At 36.0% G+C, this 20,216-nt stretch overlaps 1 protein-coding gene across 3 annotated transcripts in view; it reads right to left on the reverse strand.

The window, feature by feature from the left end:
* Window positions 1–635: 635 nt before the first annotated feature.
* The window catches only part of brsk2b (BR serine/threonine kinase 2b), a 317,532-nt gene continuing 297,951 nt past the window's right edge, over window positions 636–20,216 (reverse strand). For all 3 annotated transcript variants that reach the window (XM_056462041.1, XM_056462040.1, XM_056462039.1), the window contains 5 exons: window positions 18,364–18,412; window positions 16,218–16,341; window positions 13,734–13,914; window positions 11,809–11,898; window positions 636–2,147 (listed from right to left, as the gene is read on the reverse strand). In XM_056462041.1, the coding sequence (XP_056318016.1) occupies window positions 1,948–2,147; window positions 11,809–11,898; window positions 13,734–13,914; window positions 16,218–16,341; window positions 18,364–18,412 (644 nt within the window). In that variant the 3' untranslated portion in view covers window positions 636–1,947. The remainder of the gene's footprint in view (window positions 2,148–11,808; window positions 11,899–13,733; window positions 13,915–16,217; window positions 16,342–18,363; window positions 18,413–20,216) is intronic.

Below are 20,216 nucleotides of genomic sequence, written 5' to 3' on the forward strand. Positions count from 1 at the left end.
AACACACATACAACATCCCAAAGTCAATGGATTTATTTCCGTTGCACTGAAGTTGTTCACAGTAGTTACAAGGGGATACATTAGCGGCGAATCTATTTTTCCCGCTCGGTATTAAGCAAATCCGTGATACATTACAATCCAGCTTTGCTCCTTTTTTTTTCTCCCAAAGTACAAAATAGGAAGGACAACAATGTGTATTGCTTAGAGTACATCTCCGCTTATTCTCCACGCTGTATGTTCCCATAAGTGATCATGTGTAATGACATCCCAGATCCTAGTTCCGAGAGCATGATGCAGAAAACATGAAGAAAAACCCTTCACGATAAGTGAGATGAGAGGAAAAACGACAAACTGAAAAACAAAAACGAAGGTAACAGGAGAAATGAGTCCATGATGAAAAAGGCGAAAGGGAGGAGAAATTTAACATCCACAACATCATGCAAATTAAAGCCGAATGTCGGACATGCAATACGAGAGATAGAGTCAGGAGCAGCAGGATCCCCTTGATGGTTTTAAGAAAGTCGTTTGCCCAAAGTTGTCTATTTACAACATGTGATTTGAGCTCGTCCACCTGTTTTACACGCACGATGAGATGAGATATCAATACTTCGTTATCCCTCAGACCCCTCCCGCCCACCCCAAAGAGGCTAGTCTACATTCTTAAATTACCAGTAAATAATTTAACATATACTACAAGCTCTTTAATCTGGTCAAAGCCGGGAAAGAAAGAGTGCTTCATTCACAAAATCGGATAAGTGTTATCGTACACAAAACACAAGATCCTTCAGACAATCTGACGAGTCGCCCTGATGCAGACAATAAAATCTCCACCACCCGGTTTTGTATATATAAATATTCCCCAGCTTAATAAATTAAAAACGCATAAATAAGTTACAAAAAAAAGGGTAAAAGTCTCTGAATCCTGCAGATGTTTCTCGATAGAAATTAAAATAAATAAAACAATTCCAAAATTGACATCAGGAGTAACCCATCGAATACATTAAGCATAATCATCATTCAAAACTAGCATTTCATGAACGCTACGTGAAAGAAAAAACAAAACAGGACATGGCAACACAAATTCTTCTAAGCGATGGAACTGATAGACATTTGTTACATAAGGAATATTTTCAATCTGTACAACAGAATAGATCATTTACCGTGACGCCACTCCCCCAGCCGTCCTGTCATTTTTCAAATAGGATCTTGTACAGCAATGACACTGAGTCCATAAAATGTTTTAAACTCTTCATTTCACAAAGAAAGACTACATTGAAAAAGAAATACAATCCAACAACGATCCTGGAGGGCAACTCCTCAAACGTGTGTGCTATGAAGTCCAGAGTTCCGTACCTTTCGTAGCAACATCCCGCGTGTACGCTTGAGTGTGCATTGGCAGAAAGAGAAGGACAAAATAAATATGCATCGTGGGTCAGCTTATAGAGAGAATTCATAAACATCTTCGCTTTAAGGCTTCGCTCCAAATCCTTGGAAATGTGTGGCTGTATGTACAGTAGCTGCAGGAGGGGAAAAAAGGTTGGAACGGCTCTCGTTGGCGTGTTTAGATGCATCAGAATGAGGAGTTTCCCTCAGTTACACGTCCTGTGTAATGTGCCCTCCATCAATGTGCCATACATGAATCTTGTGCAAGAGCAGGACTTGGGCTTTAACACGTTTTCTGGATAATTCCTGGTAGCAGAAATAAATAAAGGCATCATAAAAAAACAGAACATAAAGCAATGAAGAACAAACAACACTGTAGACGAAAAAAAAAACAAGTATGTTCGTGTGAGTGTGTCTGTATGCCCCTTTGTAAAGTGTCGAGTCGATATTTAATTTTCATTCCATCATATAAAAGTTTGTAGAGGCTTGGTTAAAACCAGCTTGAGTCCTTTCTTTTCATCCTCATTTCTGTTTTAAAACTAGTAAGCTAGCGTTTCTCCTGGTTTAAGGTTGTTCCTGTGTCCCAACTGAAGGCGCCATCTTGGCTTTGTCTTGGCCAGATGGGCATTTGGAGTCATTAGGCTCGGGCTCATGTCTCTTGCTGTTGGCATGCTTGGGCGTACCGGGCGGATGGGACACCTGACCGTTCTTCTCGTCTGAAAAGAGCTGTTTAATTACGTCAAAGAAGTTACTCAATGGGCTGCCTGGGTGCACACATGGGAGAAGAGGAGAAGAACAAGAAAACAAGAGAAAGAGAGAGAGAGACAGAGAACAAATACATGAACAATGAGGATCACAGACGAGGCAAGGTGAGATGATGAGAGGCAGGACGAGACTGCATTAACACTAGAACCGCCACAGGGTAAATTCGACCTCACTGTTATTCAAACATATATATTACAGACCTTTAAAATTGTCATTGACTTTTACTAAAATTGTCTCATTTACAATTCCCAGATGTGAAAAAATATTTTAGAATCAAGCAGATCAAAACAATGAGGCATTTTGGTTTGGAGATAAGTGATGCGTCCTGAGTCTCCTCAGCATCTGACAGCTCATCTGACAGCCATTCAGAGCCTCCGAGACAAATGGAGATGTTTAACTCATGAATGTTCAAACTTTATTGGTGTTGTTCTCTTCTTTAAATGATAAATTAATGGACTAAACAAATAAATAATTAGGTTACACTTTATTTTAAGTCACATTAACTATTATGTAGGTATATTTAAATTAATCATTTGGTACAATGCACTTGTGTACTGTATATACACTACCAGTCAAAAGTTTGGGGTCAGTTTTTTATTTTTTATTTAATAAATGTTTAAGTTTTACAAGTTTTTAATAATTGTATTTAATGGATTTTTAAAAATAATTTAAATCAAATAATTCTCTTCATCAGGGCGGCATTTATTAAATATAAAAAAAATGTTAAATTGTTAAATACTTATTCATTAAAAATTTATTTAATACTTATTGTATAGTTTCAAATTAAATTATTACTCCAGTCATTATTGATTTTAATACTATAACCATTAATAATAATATTAATAATAATAATAATAATAATAATTAATATTGGCGGTTCATTCCGCTGTGGCGACCCCAGGTTAATAGGGGGACTAAGCCGAAAAGAAAACAAATGAATGAATGACTGAATGAATGAATGAATGAATAATTAATATTAGATTGATTTCTGAAGGATCATGCGACTCTGAAGACTGGAGTAATGAAGCTGAATCTATAAAATCACTGGAATAAATGATTAAATAAAATGATAAACTACTTTTGAACAGTTATTTTTTAATGCAATAACATTTCACAATTTTACAAATTGTTCTGTATTTTTGATGAAATAAATGTAGCCTTGGTGAGCAGTAGAAGCTTATTTTAAAACATTTAAAAATCATACTGACCCCAAACTTTTGGCCGGTAGTGTACACGCACATATATTGTGCTTGTATTTAAAAGGACTTGCACGTATACTGTACATCTTTAATGAATTTTGATAACTATGTTTGTAGTTACACTGTTGACCCATTCCTTACACTTTAATCCACCCTTAAACCTACCCATACTCCTGAACCTGTCCCTAACTCTACCTGTATACCAGCTTAATAGCCTCTACACTGTAAAAAGTGATTAGCTACTTAAAGCCTTAAAAAGCCTTTAAAGCAACAAGTTGACTATACAAAAAAAATGTAAGCAAACCCATTGTAATTTGGAACTGTTGACTTTTTATAATTATTTTACTCAATATTTAAAATAAAAGTAAAGTAATCAATTTTTTCCAATATACTTTTATTATATTTGTCCACTCCCCCCCCCCCCAGCTTTTCTGTCTCAAGCAAAATGACATACAATAAAATAAATCTGCTCTTTCAGACTATAGTCAGACTACAGGCTATAATTGTAGATTTTACAGACTTAATAAAGCACCAAATATGTAATATTGCAATAGTTACAGTAAGTATTTGAAAACAGACGTGCACTAAAATAGTCTGATACTGTAAAAAGGGATTTGTTTCCTTGAAAAAGGTAGTACAATTAGCATAATTCTAAAAATTGAGTCAACTTCACAGTTCCAAGTTACAATGGGTTTACTTTATTTCTGTAAAGTCAAAATGTTGCTTTCAAGGCAATTAGTTTACTCGCTTAAAGTAACTAATCACTTTTTACAGTCTAAGTCTTCTGCAATAAAATATGAACACAATAAGTACATCTTACTTATTTTTTTTTTTATGTCAGTACATAGTAGATAATGTGACAAAATAAAGTAACCAGTAATTAATTAGGTGAAGCCGTGCGCTTGAACTTGTCATCACATCATACATCATATGCAGTGTGGTAAATGATTGATCATTACTGTTCATAGGCTATTTAGTAATTACAGTACATCCAAATATATGATTAATGACACTGTGTTATAATATTACACCAACCAAATATGTATTTACTCTCATTGTTCAGACTTGTTTCCCTACTGAAAAAAACAGCTTAAACCAGCCTAGGCTGGTTGGCTGGTTTTAGCTGGTTGACCAGGCTGGTTTTAGCAGGGTTTTGGCCATTTCCAGGCTGGTTTCCAGCCATTTAGCTGGTCAGGCTGGAAAATGACCAGCTAAAACCAGCTTAAACAGCCTAGCCAGGCTGGGAGCCCAGCCAAAACCAGCTATGTCCAGCTTAAACCAGGCTGGTCAAGCTGGTTTTAGCTGGATTTAGCTGGCCATTTTCCAGCCTGACCAGCTAGGACCAGGTTGGAAGTGGCTGAAAACCAGCCTGCAAATGGCCAAAACCCCTCTAAAACCAGGCTGGTCAACCAGCTAAAACCTGCCAACTAGCCTAGGCTGGTTTAAGCTGGATTTTTCAGCAGGGTTATTTTATAGCCTACCGCTCTAAAAGGGATTACTTTTGCCTGCATAAAAAAACAAAGCTACAAAACTAAAACAAAAGTACAAAGATATATTAGATGACTAGAAACAATCATTTCATGACATTAAACTCTTCTTTGTCAACACAGTGGTAAAATGTTTTTTAGCCATTTCTAAACAGAATTCGTGCGTAGGTAAAAACAAATGATTTTAGGTATACAACAAGCCCTGGCGGTTCTAGAGTTAACTGAAGACAATAATAAGCCATGTTTCAGAACACACGGGTATACACAGCACACATCAGCAGGCTTGACAGTCCAGCTGTTTTATTGTTCTAAGGTCTTGCTGTGGCAGTGAGTCTCTGTGTCTCCATCTGATCTGTGATCTTCACTGGGTGGAATGGAAATGTGTGTGACAGTGTTGATGTGTTGCAAAGAAATCTGAATGAAGAACGTTCAAGCACATGGTGAACTATTGATCTTTCGGGATTTGATCAAAACTTCAGATTCAGGATATTCATGAGTGTGCTTGCACATCAAATGATGAATTTAGCAAGTACTGTAATAGAATACAAATGATGGGTGTAAATATGCATTGGTGCACCAGACAATGAAAACTGTGACTGCAGTTGTGTAAGTGATTCTGAATCACTTAAAATAACTGCTTCAGAATAAATATTTGTTCCTGGAATTTATGATTTATGTTTAACTATTTTAAGATCTAGAACACAGGTGACAAACTCAGTTCCTGGAGGGCCGCAGCTCTGCACAGTTTAGTTCCAACCCTGCTTCAACACACTTACCTGTAGGTTTCAAACAAGACTGAATTACTGAATTAGGTTATTAAGGTGTGTTTAACTAGGGTAGGAACTGAACTGTGCAGAGCTGTGGCCCTCCAGGAACTGGATTTGACACTTATGTTCTAGAACATAAATATATTTTATGAATAATGCTAAAATATTGAGCATGCTGTCTGTTTCTGATTTACTTAAAAGAACAAGTTCTTAAGAATCAGTCGTTTGTGAATCAGACTACACTGGTCATGATGTATGCTTCTGATTCACTAATTCATGATAAATATTTGTTCTTGGTCTATTCTGCTCAAAACATAGGCCAGTATTTCTGATTATTTGAAAACAAAAAAAAAAAAGGTAACACTTTATTTTGATGGTCTATTTGGGTATTAGTAGACTGTCTGCTTAATATCTGTTGATACTGCTCCTTCAACAGACATTTAACTGACTATAAGAAACTTTGCAAGTACATTTCAACTTACACTAAACCTAACCTAACAGTCTACCTATAGTCTAATGAGAATTAGTTGGCATGTAGATGCAATTTAACCTAAATTCAACAAAGTGTGACTAAAAAAATTATAATAATAATCACTACACATTGTAGTCACTGGTAGATTCAATTAAAACAACTGAATCTTTAGAAACAATTGTTCTCAAATGGCTATGTCTTGGTCATGCTGTATGTTTTTGATTCCGTTCAAATAAATATATAATAAATTAATTAATTTATTAAATGGACTATTCTGATTCACTTAAAACAACTGATTTATATGAACTACTGTATATGTTTTTGATTTACTTATGAACCAGTTTGTACCAGTTCATGAATCATACTACACTGCTCACACTGTTCGTTTTTCTCGTATAACAGAACCAGTTTGTATTAGTCATTTATTCAGAAAATGAACCAAAAAGGCTTTGTTTAATTACCAAATTCATGTATATTCTTTTGCACGTCTACACTGGTTGCTGTACATTTCTTGTAGAGTTTTTATGTAACTATTTGTAGAAGCAATAGTTTTAAAACAGCTTAATCGAATCATGAACCAACGTCACAATGAACTCAAAATTGAATTCAGTCATTGTCACAGCATATATTTACATCAAGCTATGCATACAGCCAAATATATTCCTGCTAAATTCATCATTTTTGCTTCAAATCAAAAGTTCAGAAAAATGGAATCTTACAAATGTCTTGAAATGTAGTGATACAAATTGTTGCAGATTCTGAATACACTTGACGGCCTGCTCAGAGGGATTAACAGCACACTCTATTTGACACCAACACAGACTTGCAAACCATCATGTCTTTTTCCAATTTCATAAGTGACTGAGCAGCAACGGCCTGATAGCACAGGCTGCAGCATGGCTTCTGTGAACACTAGAGTAGATTTTAGTTCCAGAGCTCATCTCTGAGTCTCTCAAAACAATCTGGACTCCTCTCAACATCATGACAGAAAGCTTGGAAACGCTGCTTCCCTGCTTTACCACAGCCTGAGAGACTCTCAAAGAGAAATGGCAGCTGGGGTAGCTTAGGGAAACACAGGGCACTGCTTCAGCATTTCTGCTCTGAGCCATTCCAAATGTTCATCTCCAGTTAGATGTATGCTGAATAAACTATTGCAGATATATAAAACTACCAGTACTGAATTAATAGTTTATCTATTTTATAGGCCATGCACTAAGCTCTCGACTAAACTAAAAATAATTTAGAAATATGCTTCTATGAATATAGGATTATATTAATAGGAATCATATCCAAGATTTTAGTCAAACCAAATCAAGTAAATCTGAATTAACATCATATTAGCACATATGCTGTAGCCATGATATGGCAGCAAAGTTCCTTGATTATTACACTGGAATAAGAGTAATTAGTTCCTCTGACTATAGAAAATAATAGCTTTCATCTTCTGTCAGTCTTACACTACAGAAGAGTCGATTTAAATAGGAACATTATTGAAACTACATTTTTAAGATGCTAATGGTCTAATCCAATTCAATTGTTTATGCTAAGCTAAGCTAAAAGAGCTCTCACCAGAGTCTGAGATTGGTTGAATGATTCAAAAAGAGTAAAACTTAACTATTTATCTCTATGGTAACTTAGAAAAAAAAACAAAAAAAAAAAGTGAGAGGGGGATGCAGACCTGGTGCAGTGCAACCTGAGCTGCATCCAATGCTTTTTAATGCGCTCACCTAACCCCACCCCTAACCCTACCCATCAGTGATCCTACAGTGACGTCACTCACTCCATTGAGTGCATTGTGTCTGACATTGCATCGCTGAGTGATGCAATCTCAGCTTGCATCATAAAGGCTGCATCCAGATACTATTGCCAAAAGTAGTGTTCCTTTAAGGTCTTTATATTTTATGAATTATTAAAATGAAGCAGATTACAGCATATATAAATGCACAAATTATGACACACCTCCAGTGTGTATTAGTGAGGCTGCACTTTTAGTATTCCAACAAAAGAAGTATTAATTTCATGGTAAACTCACAGCATTTTCAGCAGACTTCACTGTTGCTTGTTTTCATACTCATATTGTATTTATAGGGAGCTAGAGTATGTAGGTCATGTAGAAAAGCAGTCCCTTTAGGATTCTATGCCTCATTATACAGTGATTCTACAGATGATTATTTTGACTGTAAAAGTCCCAAATGATCAACATGAAAGGAGTGTTTAGAGAAAAGAGGTGCTGAGATACATGCTAACATAAAAGCTTGAACATCATCTTCAAACAGAAAACCTGGTTTAACAGACTCATAAGAGCCGCTGATTACTGTGGATGTTTAAACTAATGAGGCCTTTCACCAAAGTGATTCAGATGCAACAATTGACCCACAAAAAGTTGAATGATGCAAGAACTGAATACGAAGAGAAAAACAACATGAAGAATGTATGAAGCATATTCACTCTAGAGAATTTAAACTTTCATGGACCGCCCTATCATGTGAGTTCATGCACAGACATACACACACTCCCACACAAACACACACACACACACATTTGTGCATATTTCAAATTTAAAGTGTCAGTTCACACAGAAATGAAATTTCTGCCATGTTCACCAATACTCACATTTTTTTAACCAAAAGACTAGCTGGTGTGTGTGTGTGTGTGTGTATAGCTCTACCCATATGTTAATGTAAATTACTTATATTGTTTAATATACATTACCCATTAAACAGGTTTATTAACATCTACAGGACCCCTACCCATCACAGCAACATAAAAATAGTAATTATTGTTGTAAAGTGTCACAAAATTATGCTATATTGTTAATACAGCTGTATCCCCTCTTGATTTGACCATTGATGAGTGCTGTTAAACGGCAGGGTCAGCCTAACTGTTTTTACATCCTGACAATAAAGCGCAGTGCAACGATAACAGAAACTTCATTTTTGGGTGAACTTTGTGTATAAGTACCAGCATTGGACAGCGTGTGTATGGCAAAGTGACGCACACTGTGGTAGAAGAGTTAAAATAGACCTCTTACCACCCTTAGAACGCTTTCCTGTCAAAGGAACATGACATATTACTGTAACATGTCTGTTCAAATCAAATATTTAGCCTTAAATGACATTCTCAGTGCACCCCATTGACTCTCCAGTAATGACATAAACTCAGTGATTCGGACTCCTTGCACAGATGTTCATGACGTGGCCACATCTGCTAAGAGGGAAGCATGCTGGTGCTCGGTGCTGTGCAGGTCTGCTCACGGTCAGTAAGGACACTCAAGCTCACATGCCCATTCACTCAACAGCCGCCATGACCAGGAGCAGGGTAAAGCCAGGGGGAAGGGAATGGCATGACTGACAGGGTGAAAGGATGGCACATCTTAAAGCTACACTGGTGATGGGTCACAATCCTGATAACAGCTCTTCTTGAAGACAGTCCAAATACACAATATAAATATAATTAGCTACAGCATGTTCGGTTTTATGAATCATTTATTAGAATCAGGCACTGAGAGAGAGAGAGAGAGAGATTTTGCTTGAATTGCTGTAATTTAGTAACACTGTTTTTTTGCAGGATGCAGAATGTAGACTATTGTGGACAAAAACAATGCATGGATGACCTACTAGATTTGCAATAATCCAGAACACACTGCGTGAGATAATGTATCTTTCTCTACAAAACATTCTTTCATTTTAATAGTAATAAATCTTGCAAAAAATAAAAACTAAATAAAAACTAAATAAATAATAATAAAGATAAATATATACACATAGTTTAATATATATATATATATATATATATATATATATATATATATATATATATATATATATATATATATATATATATATAGTTCTTTTTTTAATTATTTCCCAGATGAAGTTTAACAGAGCAAGGACATTTTCATAGTATGTCTGGTAATATATTTTTCTTTTGAAGAAAGTCTTATTTGTTTTATTTCGACTAGAATAAAAGCAGTTTAAATTTTTTTATGAACCTTTTTAAGGTCAAACTTATTAGCCCCTTTAAGCTATATTTTTTCAATAGTCTACAGAAAAAAACATCATTATACAGTAATTTGCCTAATTACCCTAACCTGCCTACTTAACCTAATTAACCTAGTTAAGCCTTTAAATGTCACTTTAAGCTGTATGGAAGTGTCTTGAAAAATATCTAGTCAAATATTGTTTACTGTCATCATGACAAAGATAAAAGAAATCAGTAAACAGGGGGGATAATAATTCTGACTTCAACTGCATATCTATCTATATATATATATATATATATATTCTTTATTTTTTCCCCAATTTCTGTTTATCGAAGAGAAGATTTTTCAACAAATAAGGTCAAATTTATTAACCACTTTATGCTATTTTTTTCGCCAGTCTACAGAACAAACCATCGTTATACAATAACTTGCCTAATTACCCTAACCTGCCTAGTTAACCTAATTTACCTAGTTAAACCTTTAAATGTTACTTTAAGCTGTATAGAAGTGTCTTGAAAAACATCTAGTCAAATGTTATTTGCTGTCATCATGGCAAAGATAAAATAAATCAGCTATTAAAAATGAGGTATTAAAACTATTATGTTTAGAGATGTGTTGAAAAAAAATCTTCTCTTTGTTAAACAGAAATTGGGGGAAAAATAAATTGGGCTAATCATTCAGGGGGGCTAATAATTCTGACTTCGACTGTATATATGAAGTCTATATATATATATATATATATATATATATATATATATATATATATATATATATATAGATAGATAGATAGATAGATAGATAGATAGATAGATAGATGCTGGAGATATAGTTTAAATAAATTCCTTCTGCTGGAAACAGAAAGTTGAACACATTGTATAATGGCATACAATATCTAAAACAGTGTGCATCTGCAAATAAAGTAAGTCATCCCAGTATTAAATGCACATATAAAATATGCTTTTTGTGCACAGCGGACATACGATAATGCAGAAATGAAATTATGGTTTCATGGAATGACAAACTCCCATTTTTTTGAATATTGCTTTTGGTGATAAAGGATTTGTAACTGTCCAGCAGAGGGCGCTGTAACAGGCTCTCCACCACGTGCACAAACAGCCATGTGAGAAGACAGGCGGAGGATTTCTCTGTTCTCTCATTTTCGTCTTCAGCATGAACCACAGTTTATAGCCCGTCGCATTTCTGCTCATAAAACGACCAGTTTGCAGCCATATTCGTTGACTTGGGACACAGGTTTGACTTGCAGTAAATGTATGCAAGAAATTTCCAGGATATAGATATAAACCCTTTGTAAAACAAATAAGTGTGCACTAGCATGCTCTGTAAGTGTTTGTGTGTGTGCGCGATGCTAAGGAGAGTGGGTGCATGTGTGCAAGTGCCTTGCAATGCAGTTCTGTGCGATGTTCTTTTGATAAGGTCAAACGTGTATTTCCAGCAGCTCCAGATAAGACATCACATTCAGCAATAATAGAACAGCGCATACATTGTATCTAGTGCCTTTCAGAGAATTATTTTAATATTATTAATGATCCGATGGCCTGAAAAGGTTTTAAAAATCATCTCTAACAACTATTTTAAAGACTGGAAAGACTCATTTGACCTTGATGGGGTGTGTGCAGCGTTCAGTGCCCTGCAAGGGTGGGCTCGGAGCCATGCATTTTTTTAGGATGCTGTGTAAGAGAGCCGAGAGACAGAGAAAGAAGTGTGCCAGTCAGTGAAGAGATTGACCACTCACCAGACAGCTGCTGGACACCAGGCTGGTCATGTGTACTTAACAACTGAGCCTGAATCGTCTCCACCACCCGTTTGAAGCGTCGGCTGGGACCTGCCAGGGGCACACACACAGAAACACACGTGAATGTTTCACAATCAATAAATATGTACAATAAATGTACATTTATGCTGATGCATCCAGGGTTCATTCCCCCTAGCGGCTGCCTCATAAAGTCTAATGGGATGAGGCTGATTTTTATGGTGCATTTGGCCCACAGCTGAGTTTATGACACGTGCGCACAGACATACTTTAAAATGTGTGATTTTAAGAACAAGATTCAATCCCTTTTGTGTAGCCAGGAGCGAGGCAGGGGGAATGAAAAGCGAGGGACGGGGTTTTGCAGTAATGGCACCAGCAGCGTGGGATCTTTTTGGATTGTCCTTTGAAACACAGCAGGTTGGAAATGCATAGTGATTACCAGGAGGCAAAAAGGCCTCTTTTGGTTTAATTTTTTTCCTTTCCCCCTCAAGCAGTTGGTCTATTTTCAGAGCCTTCGTAAGAGAGGGGAAGTGTAATGGAGGAGGGGGACGCTGGCCGAACGAGAGAGAGAGTGAGAGAGAGAGAGAGACCTTCTCTCACCACTGTAAGCGACAAAGTTCAACATCATCAAGCAGCCTCTCCATCTCCCACACACACAAACTTGTATATATGGTTTATGAGGACACTCCATAGGCGTACTCTAGAAACACTTAGTATATGTCCTTACCCTATCCCTAAACCCAACCCTGTCAGGAAACCTGTGGCACATTTTGAATGTTAAAGGACTTAAGTGTTTTGAATTACAAGGACATAGGGCATGTCCTCCTAAACCACCCTAATTGAGTACAACTAGGTTATACCTATGACATCATACACTACCTGACAAAAGTCTTGTCACCTATCCAAGTTTTAGGAACAGCAAATAACAACTTGACTTCTAGTTGATCATTTGGTATCAGAAGTGGCTTATATGAAAGGCAAAGGCCTCTAGATTATGCTTATTTTAGCAAAATAAAATATGATCATAACTTGATTTTTAAATATTTAATTAGGACAGTAAGGTCTGAGTTTACTTAGACAAAAGTCTTGTTACGTAACAGAAATAATGTCCAGTATAGAATATTAAGTCATGGTGCAGTGGAAAAAGAATGAATATTGTGTATGACTCCATGGGCTTGGAGGACTGCATCCATACATCTCTGCAATGACTCAAATCACTTATTAATGGTCATCTGGAATGGCAAAGAAAGCGTTCTGGCAGGACTCCCAGAGTTCATCAAGATTCTTTAGATTCATCTTCCATGCCTCCTCCTTCATCTTACCCTAGACATGCTCATTAATGTTCATGTTTGGTGACTAGGCTGGCCAATCCTGGAGCACCTTGACCTTCTTTGCTTTCAGGAACTTTGATGTGGAGGCTGAAGTATGAGAAGAAGCTATCCTGGTGAAGAATCTGCTGTGGTTTGTAATGTAATGGGCAGCATAAATGTCTTGATACCTCAGGCTGTTGATGTTGCCATCCACTGTGCAGATCTCTCGCATGCCCCCATACTGAATGTAACCCCAAACCTTGATTTTTCTTTCACCGAACTTGACTGATTTCTGTGAGAATCTTGGGTCCATGTGGGTTCCAATAGGTCTTCTGCAGTATTTGTGATGATTGGGATGCAGTTGATGATTCTTCAGAAAAATCTACCTTCTGCCACATTTCCAAATGATCAACTAGAAGTCAAATTATTATGTGTTGATCTTACAACCAGGATCTGACTTTTGTCAGGTAGTATACAATTTTGTCCTTGTAAACCACATAAACCTATACACACACATGCACAGTTTCTTTTGCAATTTGAATGGCTGCCGGCTGGGTTATGACATCAGAATGGGCTTCTCCCCATCACCATGGTTACCTGAGAGCAGTGTGAAAGTGACAGAGTAGATTCCGTTCTCCTTGGTGGCAGCCATGCTTTCGGTGTAGGTGATGTCCACCTGGAACTTCACTGGTTTCTGGAACACGGTGGGGCCAGCCGTGGACTTGTATTCTGCCCGGAAACTCGTTTGAGACACCACACTGTGGCTGAGGCTGGGAATCTGATGAAAGAAGTATTAAACATCTTAAAGGGATGATTCCCCACAAAAAGAAAACTCTGGAATTATATGGACATATCTTTAGAAACTCATCCAGAACTAGACACAATCTGCAAACTAGTTTAGCTATTTCTTTGCCGTTTTCAAACAAACAATACTTTCAATGATTCTGAAAGTATACTACCTAGAATCCTATTACATTAAAATAATTACTTTAACTTTTATTTAATGTTTACAATTCAATCTACAATCTACAAAAACTGAGCAAACTGTTTGGTGCATGAACCATCTACACATTTACATATTATTCAATACTATTCCTAAAATTAATATAATACTGAAAGAACATTAACACACATTAACATAAGCAGTGTTGCCAGATTGGGCGGTTTTGAATTTGATTGTGCGGGTAAATAATGGCTTAGGCAAGTGGACAAAATTTGGGCGGTTTTGAAACAAATTTTAAATCCATGTTTTTTAACAAAAAGTAACTGTGTGCTCTTACTCCATTCAGTTAGTAGTGAGCAATGTGTAGCGCAAACTGCGTTAGCCCACCCGCAAGCAGGTAAAGGAAAGTTGTTTCAAAATCTGACTCCCGGACAATTCTGACTCCCATTCGTGTGCATAAACATCATGCAGCACCTGCAGTTCAACTCACAGTGGTTTATCAGAAAACTTTTATCAATCATTTTTCCTGCAACTGACAGCAAGTACGAACATAGAAACATTGCGTGATTAACAAACCAGCATCTCAATGTGTTCAAAAGTATGTAAAACACCAAATGGGACGAATTTATGCAGTTGCGCCATTCAAGAGTTCCCACTTAGATATGTTTGGCATTTAAAGCAGGTTTGGCATGCTGTCCCAGGAGAGAACCCTGAGCTCAGAGATATTTGAGCCCAGGGCTCCCGCCCGGTCAATAAGCATATCAGGAGATCCGAGATCAGGCAGGTCTCGAGAGCTCCCCCTTTAGAAAAGGGAGGAAAAGGAGGAGATGGGGTGGAAGGGGGCATTCTTCCAAAACGAAGATAGAGCAGTAGGGAGTACAAAAATGATATATTTATAGTAAACTAGGATCACTCTGGTTGGATTATTACTGATTACAGATGAGCGGCCAGTCGTGCTCAATCATATCACGTGCTCCTCTCGAAAATAGTTTATGAAACTTCACTTATGCATCTACCTGAATCCATACTAGGACTCCATGGAGCTGCTGTGGAAGCTGAAACTCATGTCCTGCTTCTGTTGTGTCAAACAAGTCATCATTTCGTGAGTTGTCAAATGAATAATTTTTTAGGCTCACCAGATTTACTAGAGACACATTGGAGCACACTAGCTAATTGATATCCTTAAAACTAACAGACTGAAACTGACATGTAAAATACTTTATTTTAATTTCACAGGTTTTTTAATGCAAATAATTTATAAACTATTTAAAAATCATATTTAAACAAATAAATCTACAATATATAGGCGAATAGGTAGTGTAGTCTACAAGACAATAAGTGCAGTGTTGTGATGTGATCCAGTTATGTTGTAATTTTACTATTGTGGTTCTGTGACTGTTAGTGTTGGTTGCTGTATGATTAAAAAAGTCTGACAATTAAAGTAACTAGGCAAATTTTCTGATTAAAATTCATTTAAATTATATTAAAAATTAATTTGATATTTTGGCAGTTTTTTCTGCTTTTTGGCAGGTTTTGGACAGCTTTTGGGCAGGAAAACATCAGCTATATCTGGCAACAATGAACATAAGTTAAGAAATGAACTCAGTAATGGGCTAAAAAAAATCAGGTGCAGATTCTGTGGGCCTACTCATGACTTAATATTCTAATATAATTTCATGGCAATAAAAAAAAGCTGTTTAAAGCTCCTTTATGCCATAAAATGGTGTAAATATGACTTCTGTGTAACGTGTCAAAAACCAAAAATTGAAATTTGTCATTTACTGAAAATCTCAGCATCTATCTTAGTACATGCTTTCATGAGTTAAGTGATTTCAAATTTTATAAAATAAATCCTGGAGTCAGATCTTTTTAACTTAATCAATGTATACAGTTCACATAACTGGTCTGAATGCCTTTCATGAACTAAATGACTCAATGGTCCAGTCACAGTGGTTAACAGCTCACTAGAGCAGAAGATTATCAGTGCAAAACTAATTATATCCCTGTTCTGTTGTCACACAGAGCGTTTGGGACTTTAGAAGCGCACATTTTCAATACTTTTTAATTTGTAACTTAAAAGCCCCATGAATGTCAAAAAGTCAGATTTGGACAGGTAAGGTGAGTAGATGGAGACTTACAGAGAGAAAGGCATGGACAATATCTGCTTTGATGGAGCTCAGAGGCTTGTCCCGAATCACCACAAAGATCTGCTCCTCCTTTTCCAGGTTAATAAAATTTCCAAACCAAGATTTTTTGGCAAGCCTGTGTAAAAAACAACAGCAACAACATGAGTAAACCACACATTTATTATTATGCATGTGTTAACTGTGATGGCAAAGCTATATACAGTTAAAGTCAGAATTATTTGCCCCAATTTCTGTTTAACAGAGAGAAGATTTTTTTAACACATTTCTAGACATAATAGTTTTAATAACTCATTTCTAATGACTGATTTCTTTTATCTTTGTCATGATGAGAGTAAAGAATATTTTGCTAGATTTTTTCAAGACACTTCTATACACCTTATAGTGACATTTAAAGGCTTAACTAGGTTAATTAGGTTAACTAGGCAGGATAGCGTAATTAGGCAAGTTATTGTATAACGATGGTTTGTTCTGTAGACTATCGAAAAAAATATAGCTTAAAGGAGCCAAAAATTTTGACCTTAAAATGTTTTTTATTATTATTAAAAGCTGCTTTAATTTTAGCTGAAATAAAACAAGACTTTCTCCAGAAGAAAAAAATTATCAGACATACTGTGAAAATTTACTTGCTCTGTTAAACATAATTTGGGAAACATTTAAAAAAAAGTTATAATTCTGACCTTAACTGTATTTTAGCAATCAATTCTTAAGTCTTTACTGTCATATAATTCTTTTAGAAATCATTTCAAATATGCTTATTTGCCACTCAATTACATTTCATATTGTTAGCAATGTTGAAAACATTTACCTTTTATCATATATTTTGTGAACAAAGATATTTCTGAATTACTGAACCGCAATTATTTGACCAAAAAAATCTTGCAATGTTTTTACTGTAACTTGGGATCAATTTGATGTGATTTTGCTGAAAAAACAAACAACCTGGTCATTACTCATTTTGAACAGTAGTGTACACATTTCAGCTTCACCAGAAGTGAAGATCGCTTGGCAGAAGATTGTCGTGCCATCAAAAGACGAGTTCAAAATAACATCATGACAGCAGAGGTCCCCCCTGACAGTTCCTGGCTAAAGTAAATAAAGCAATTCTCAGAAATATTGTAGACATTTCCATGAGAGCTTGGCTGAATTTTCTCTCGAAGTGAAACACACAGCACTGAACGCTGTCGAGATGGGACTTAGTAAGCTGTCAGTAAGCTGATGTCTCTTGGACATAGCAATGAAAACACGTAAGACTTATAAAAAAGTGACACGGACTGTCAAAGTATTGAAAACTTATATGATAAATGTCCAAATACTGTGCAACACTATGCAAACCTAAACAGAAAAATGCTATTTAATGATATTGATTGACACACTTGCATGTACAGTAATATTGTAGATTAAACTAATGAAAATGACAGGGTTTGTTGTTATACTGGATCAGCTGACAACTAAAAAGTCTTCTGGGGGAGTCAATGAAAAGTTTGTAAAACCTTTCTATAGACAAAAGCCTTTGTGAAGGTTTGAATGGTGGCATATGGCTCATTTCTCAGCCCTGCTTGAAATCGCTGGGATTTTACCACAGTCAGTGACTATCAAGGCCATCTTTGAGCCAGCACAACATACTGTGACTCTATCTCACCAAGAACTTAAAAAACAACAGAGGAATAAGAGGAAAACACTCCAGAAGTTTCCACCGTGCTGCGGCTCTGTGAAGCTAAGTGGAACTAAAACACTGAATTATTCATGACCAACTATTCCCTCATAATAACTTCAGCAACAAACTACTGTAGGCTAATGGGGCCAGGAACGCTCTTTGGACCAGCACATTACCTTTAGCTGTAAAGCTCTTTTCAACTCCTAATAAAATTAGGAGAAAAGGGAAGTATAAGGAGCAAAAGTTATGCATCACAATTAAACAAGCTTTAATTAAGTGTTGATGATTTGACTCAAAAGGAGCTCAGGTTAATGCAAAAGGGGAATCATTTAGCCACACATTTGCTAAAATAATGAGTATTGAATGGGCATTTATTTTAATTCAAATTATAATTGAGAATTATTTTAATGCTTCTTTCACATTCCGGGATTTAATAAAGCCGCATATGCGATTTGATTGTCTTGGGGAACGGCTAATACTTACTCGGGGGAAGACTCTGGTGTTAGGCTGGACATCTCCTCTTGTGTGGGAACTGGGAAAGAGACAAAGCAAACAAGCCTCAGTGGAATTTGCATCATTCTCTGTATCCAGAGAGATTAGACATTCACAACCTGAGGAGGGGAATGCTGATTAACCACAGCTAATTACTCCAAACCTGCAGAGATTAAGAGTAATTCAACCCCCCCTACTATCAGCTCATCTGATCCTCTCACCGGTGGAAGAGCGAAAGAAGAACAGCTGGAGGTGAAGGAGATGCTTGTGCAGTCTTCATTATCATAAGTAGATATATTGTCAGATAGAGCTGATAATGGAGTATCGCTGAGTTTATTATCTGTAAAAAATCAGTCCTTAGAGAATATCTCTTGCTATGAGAAAACACGTCAACTAAAACCATAATACAAATGATTAACTAGCATAATTTGGTGCTTGTGCTTTAGTGAAATACATAACTATCATTTATTAGGGATGCATATGACATCGGTATTATTACAAATCTTGTTGTCGGAATTCATTTATTTAACTGTGAGCGTCCATTCTACTTTTTTTTTTTTTAACCTTGAAGCTAAATTCTACCAAGAAATAACCCTTTCTAATTATTTTCTTGTCCTTATGTTATTTTAAAGTGGAAAGCTTTTTTTTCTTCTGTGGAACGAAATAAAGATACTTTGAGTATTATTTATTTATTTAATCATTTATTAATTGATTGATTGAAGTCAGAGAGCTCTATTTTAGCGATCTAGGCACAAAGTCTAAAGCGCGAAAATGAGCGAAAAAGAGCGAGCCTCCTCCATTCGGCCTCTTTACTTTCTCTTTACTTTTACTCTTTACTCCTTTACTTTTGTAGATAAGGAAACTCCTTTTGAAGGAAGGAGTGTTGTACTCACTCCACTGAAGACATCCATTAGCCTACATATTTAAATTTGTTATGTTTGTTAAGCGCAAAGATTTGTTTCAAAACTATTTCTAAATTCAGTTCTAATTTCTAGCAAATTAATAAATGAAAAATAATAATGAAGTGTGGTCACTTCCAGTGAGTAGGAAGTGAGTTATATCCAAACACTCGTCCTATTTTTATGCCCCATATAGTAATGCATATAACTCCAAAACCTGACAGGTGGACAAATCTAAACTTTTTTTTATTAAAACAAATATAAATATGCATAATAATAATAATACTGCTCATAATAATAACATTATACAAATGCAAATAGTCATGTCTAAACTGAAAAAAGGCATGGAGGCAGTGGTTTTTATATTTATGTAGAAAATAATTTTTGTAATATTTTAATCCTTTATTTTTTCAAATGTAAATATATTTGTGTATTGCTGTACATCATGTTGTTTTAAGCAAAGTGTAAGCGTTTGAACTCACATAGGCGCATAAATAACGTGCTCTGTGCTGGACTTTAGACCTGCTTTTAGATGTCGGAAAAACTTTTTCAAAATAGCAATACGCCAACCGGAACAACCACAAGTCCACAAAGTGCTAAAAAGGGATTTTCTATTTAAACAAAATGGTGCAAAATGTGAAAATTAGGGCTGCACTGGTCTAAAAATAGTAACAAATTGCGCTAAACACGTTTATGTATGTATGATATGGGTCCAGAGTGTTATTTTGCACTTGAATTATGTGCAAAAAACAATATGCCCCTATTATGGATTATAAAAGGTTCATATTTTGGTTTTGGAAATTCCCAACAACAGGTTGACTTGCATGCAGGACATAAAAAACACTTTCATTATCTTATAATATCCATTTACATTTACCTACATATCCCAATGACTCCCATATGATTTATTTAGCAATTAATTTTTCCAAACCCCTCCTTTGTAGA

This window comes from Danio aesculapii, chromosome 7 (assembly GCF_903798145.1).
Source record: "Danio aesculapii chromosome 7, fDanAes4.1, whole genome shotgun sequence".
Taxonomy (NCBI): domain Eukaryota; kingdom Metazoa; phylum Chordata; class Actinopteri; order Cypriniformes; family Danionidae; genus Danio; species Danio aesculapii.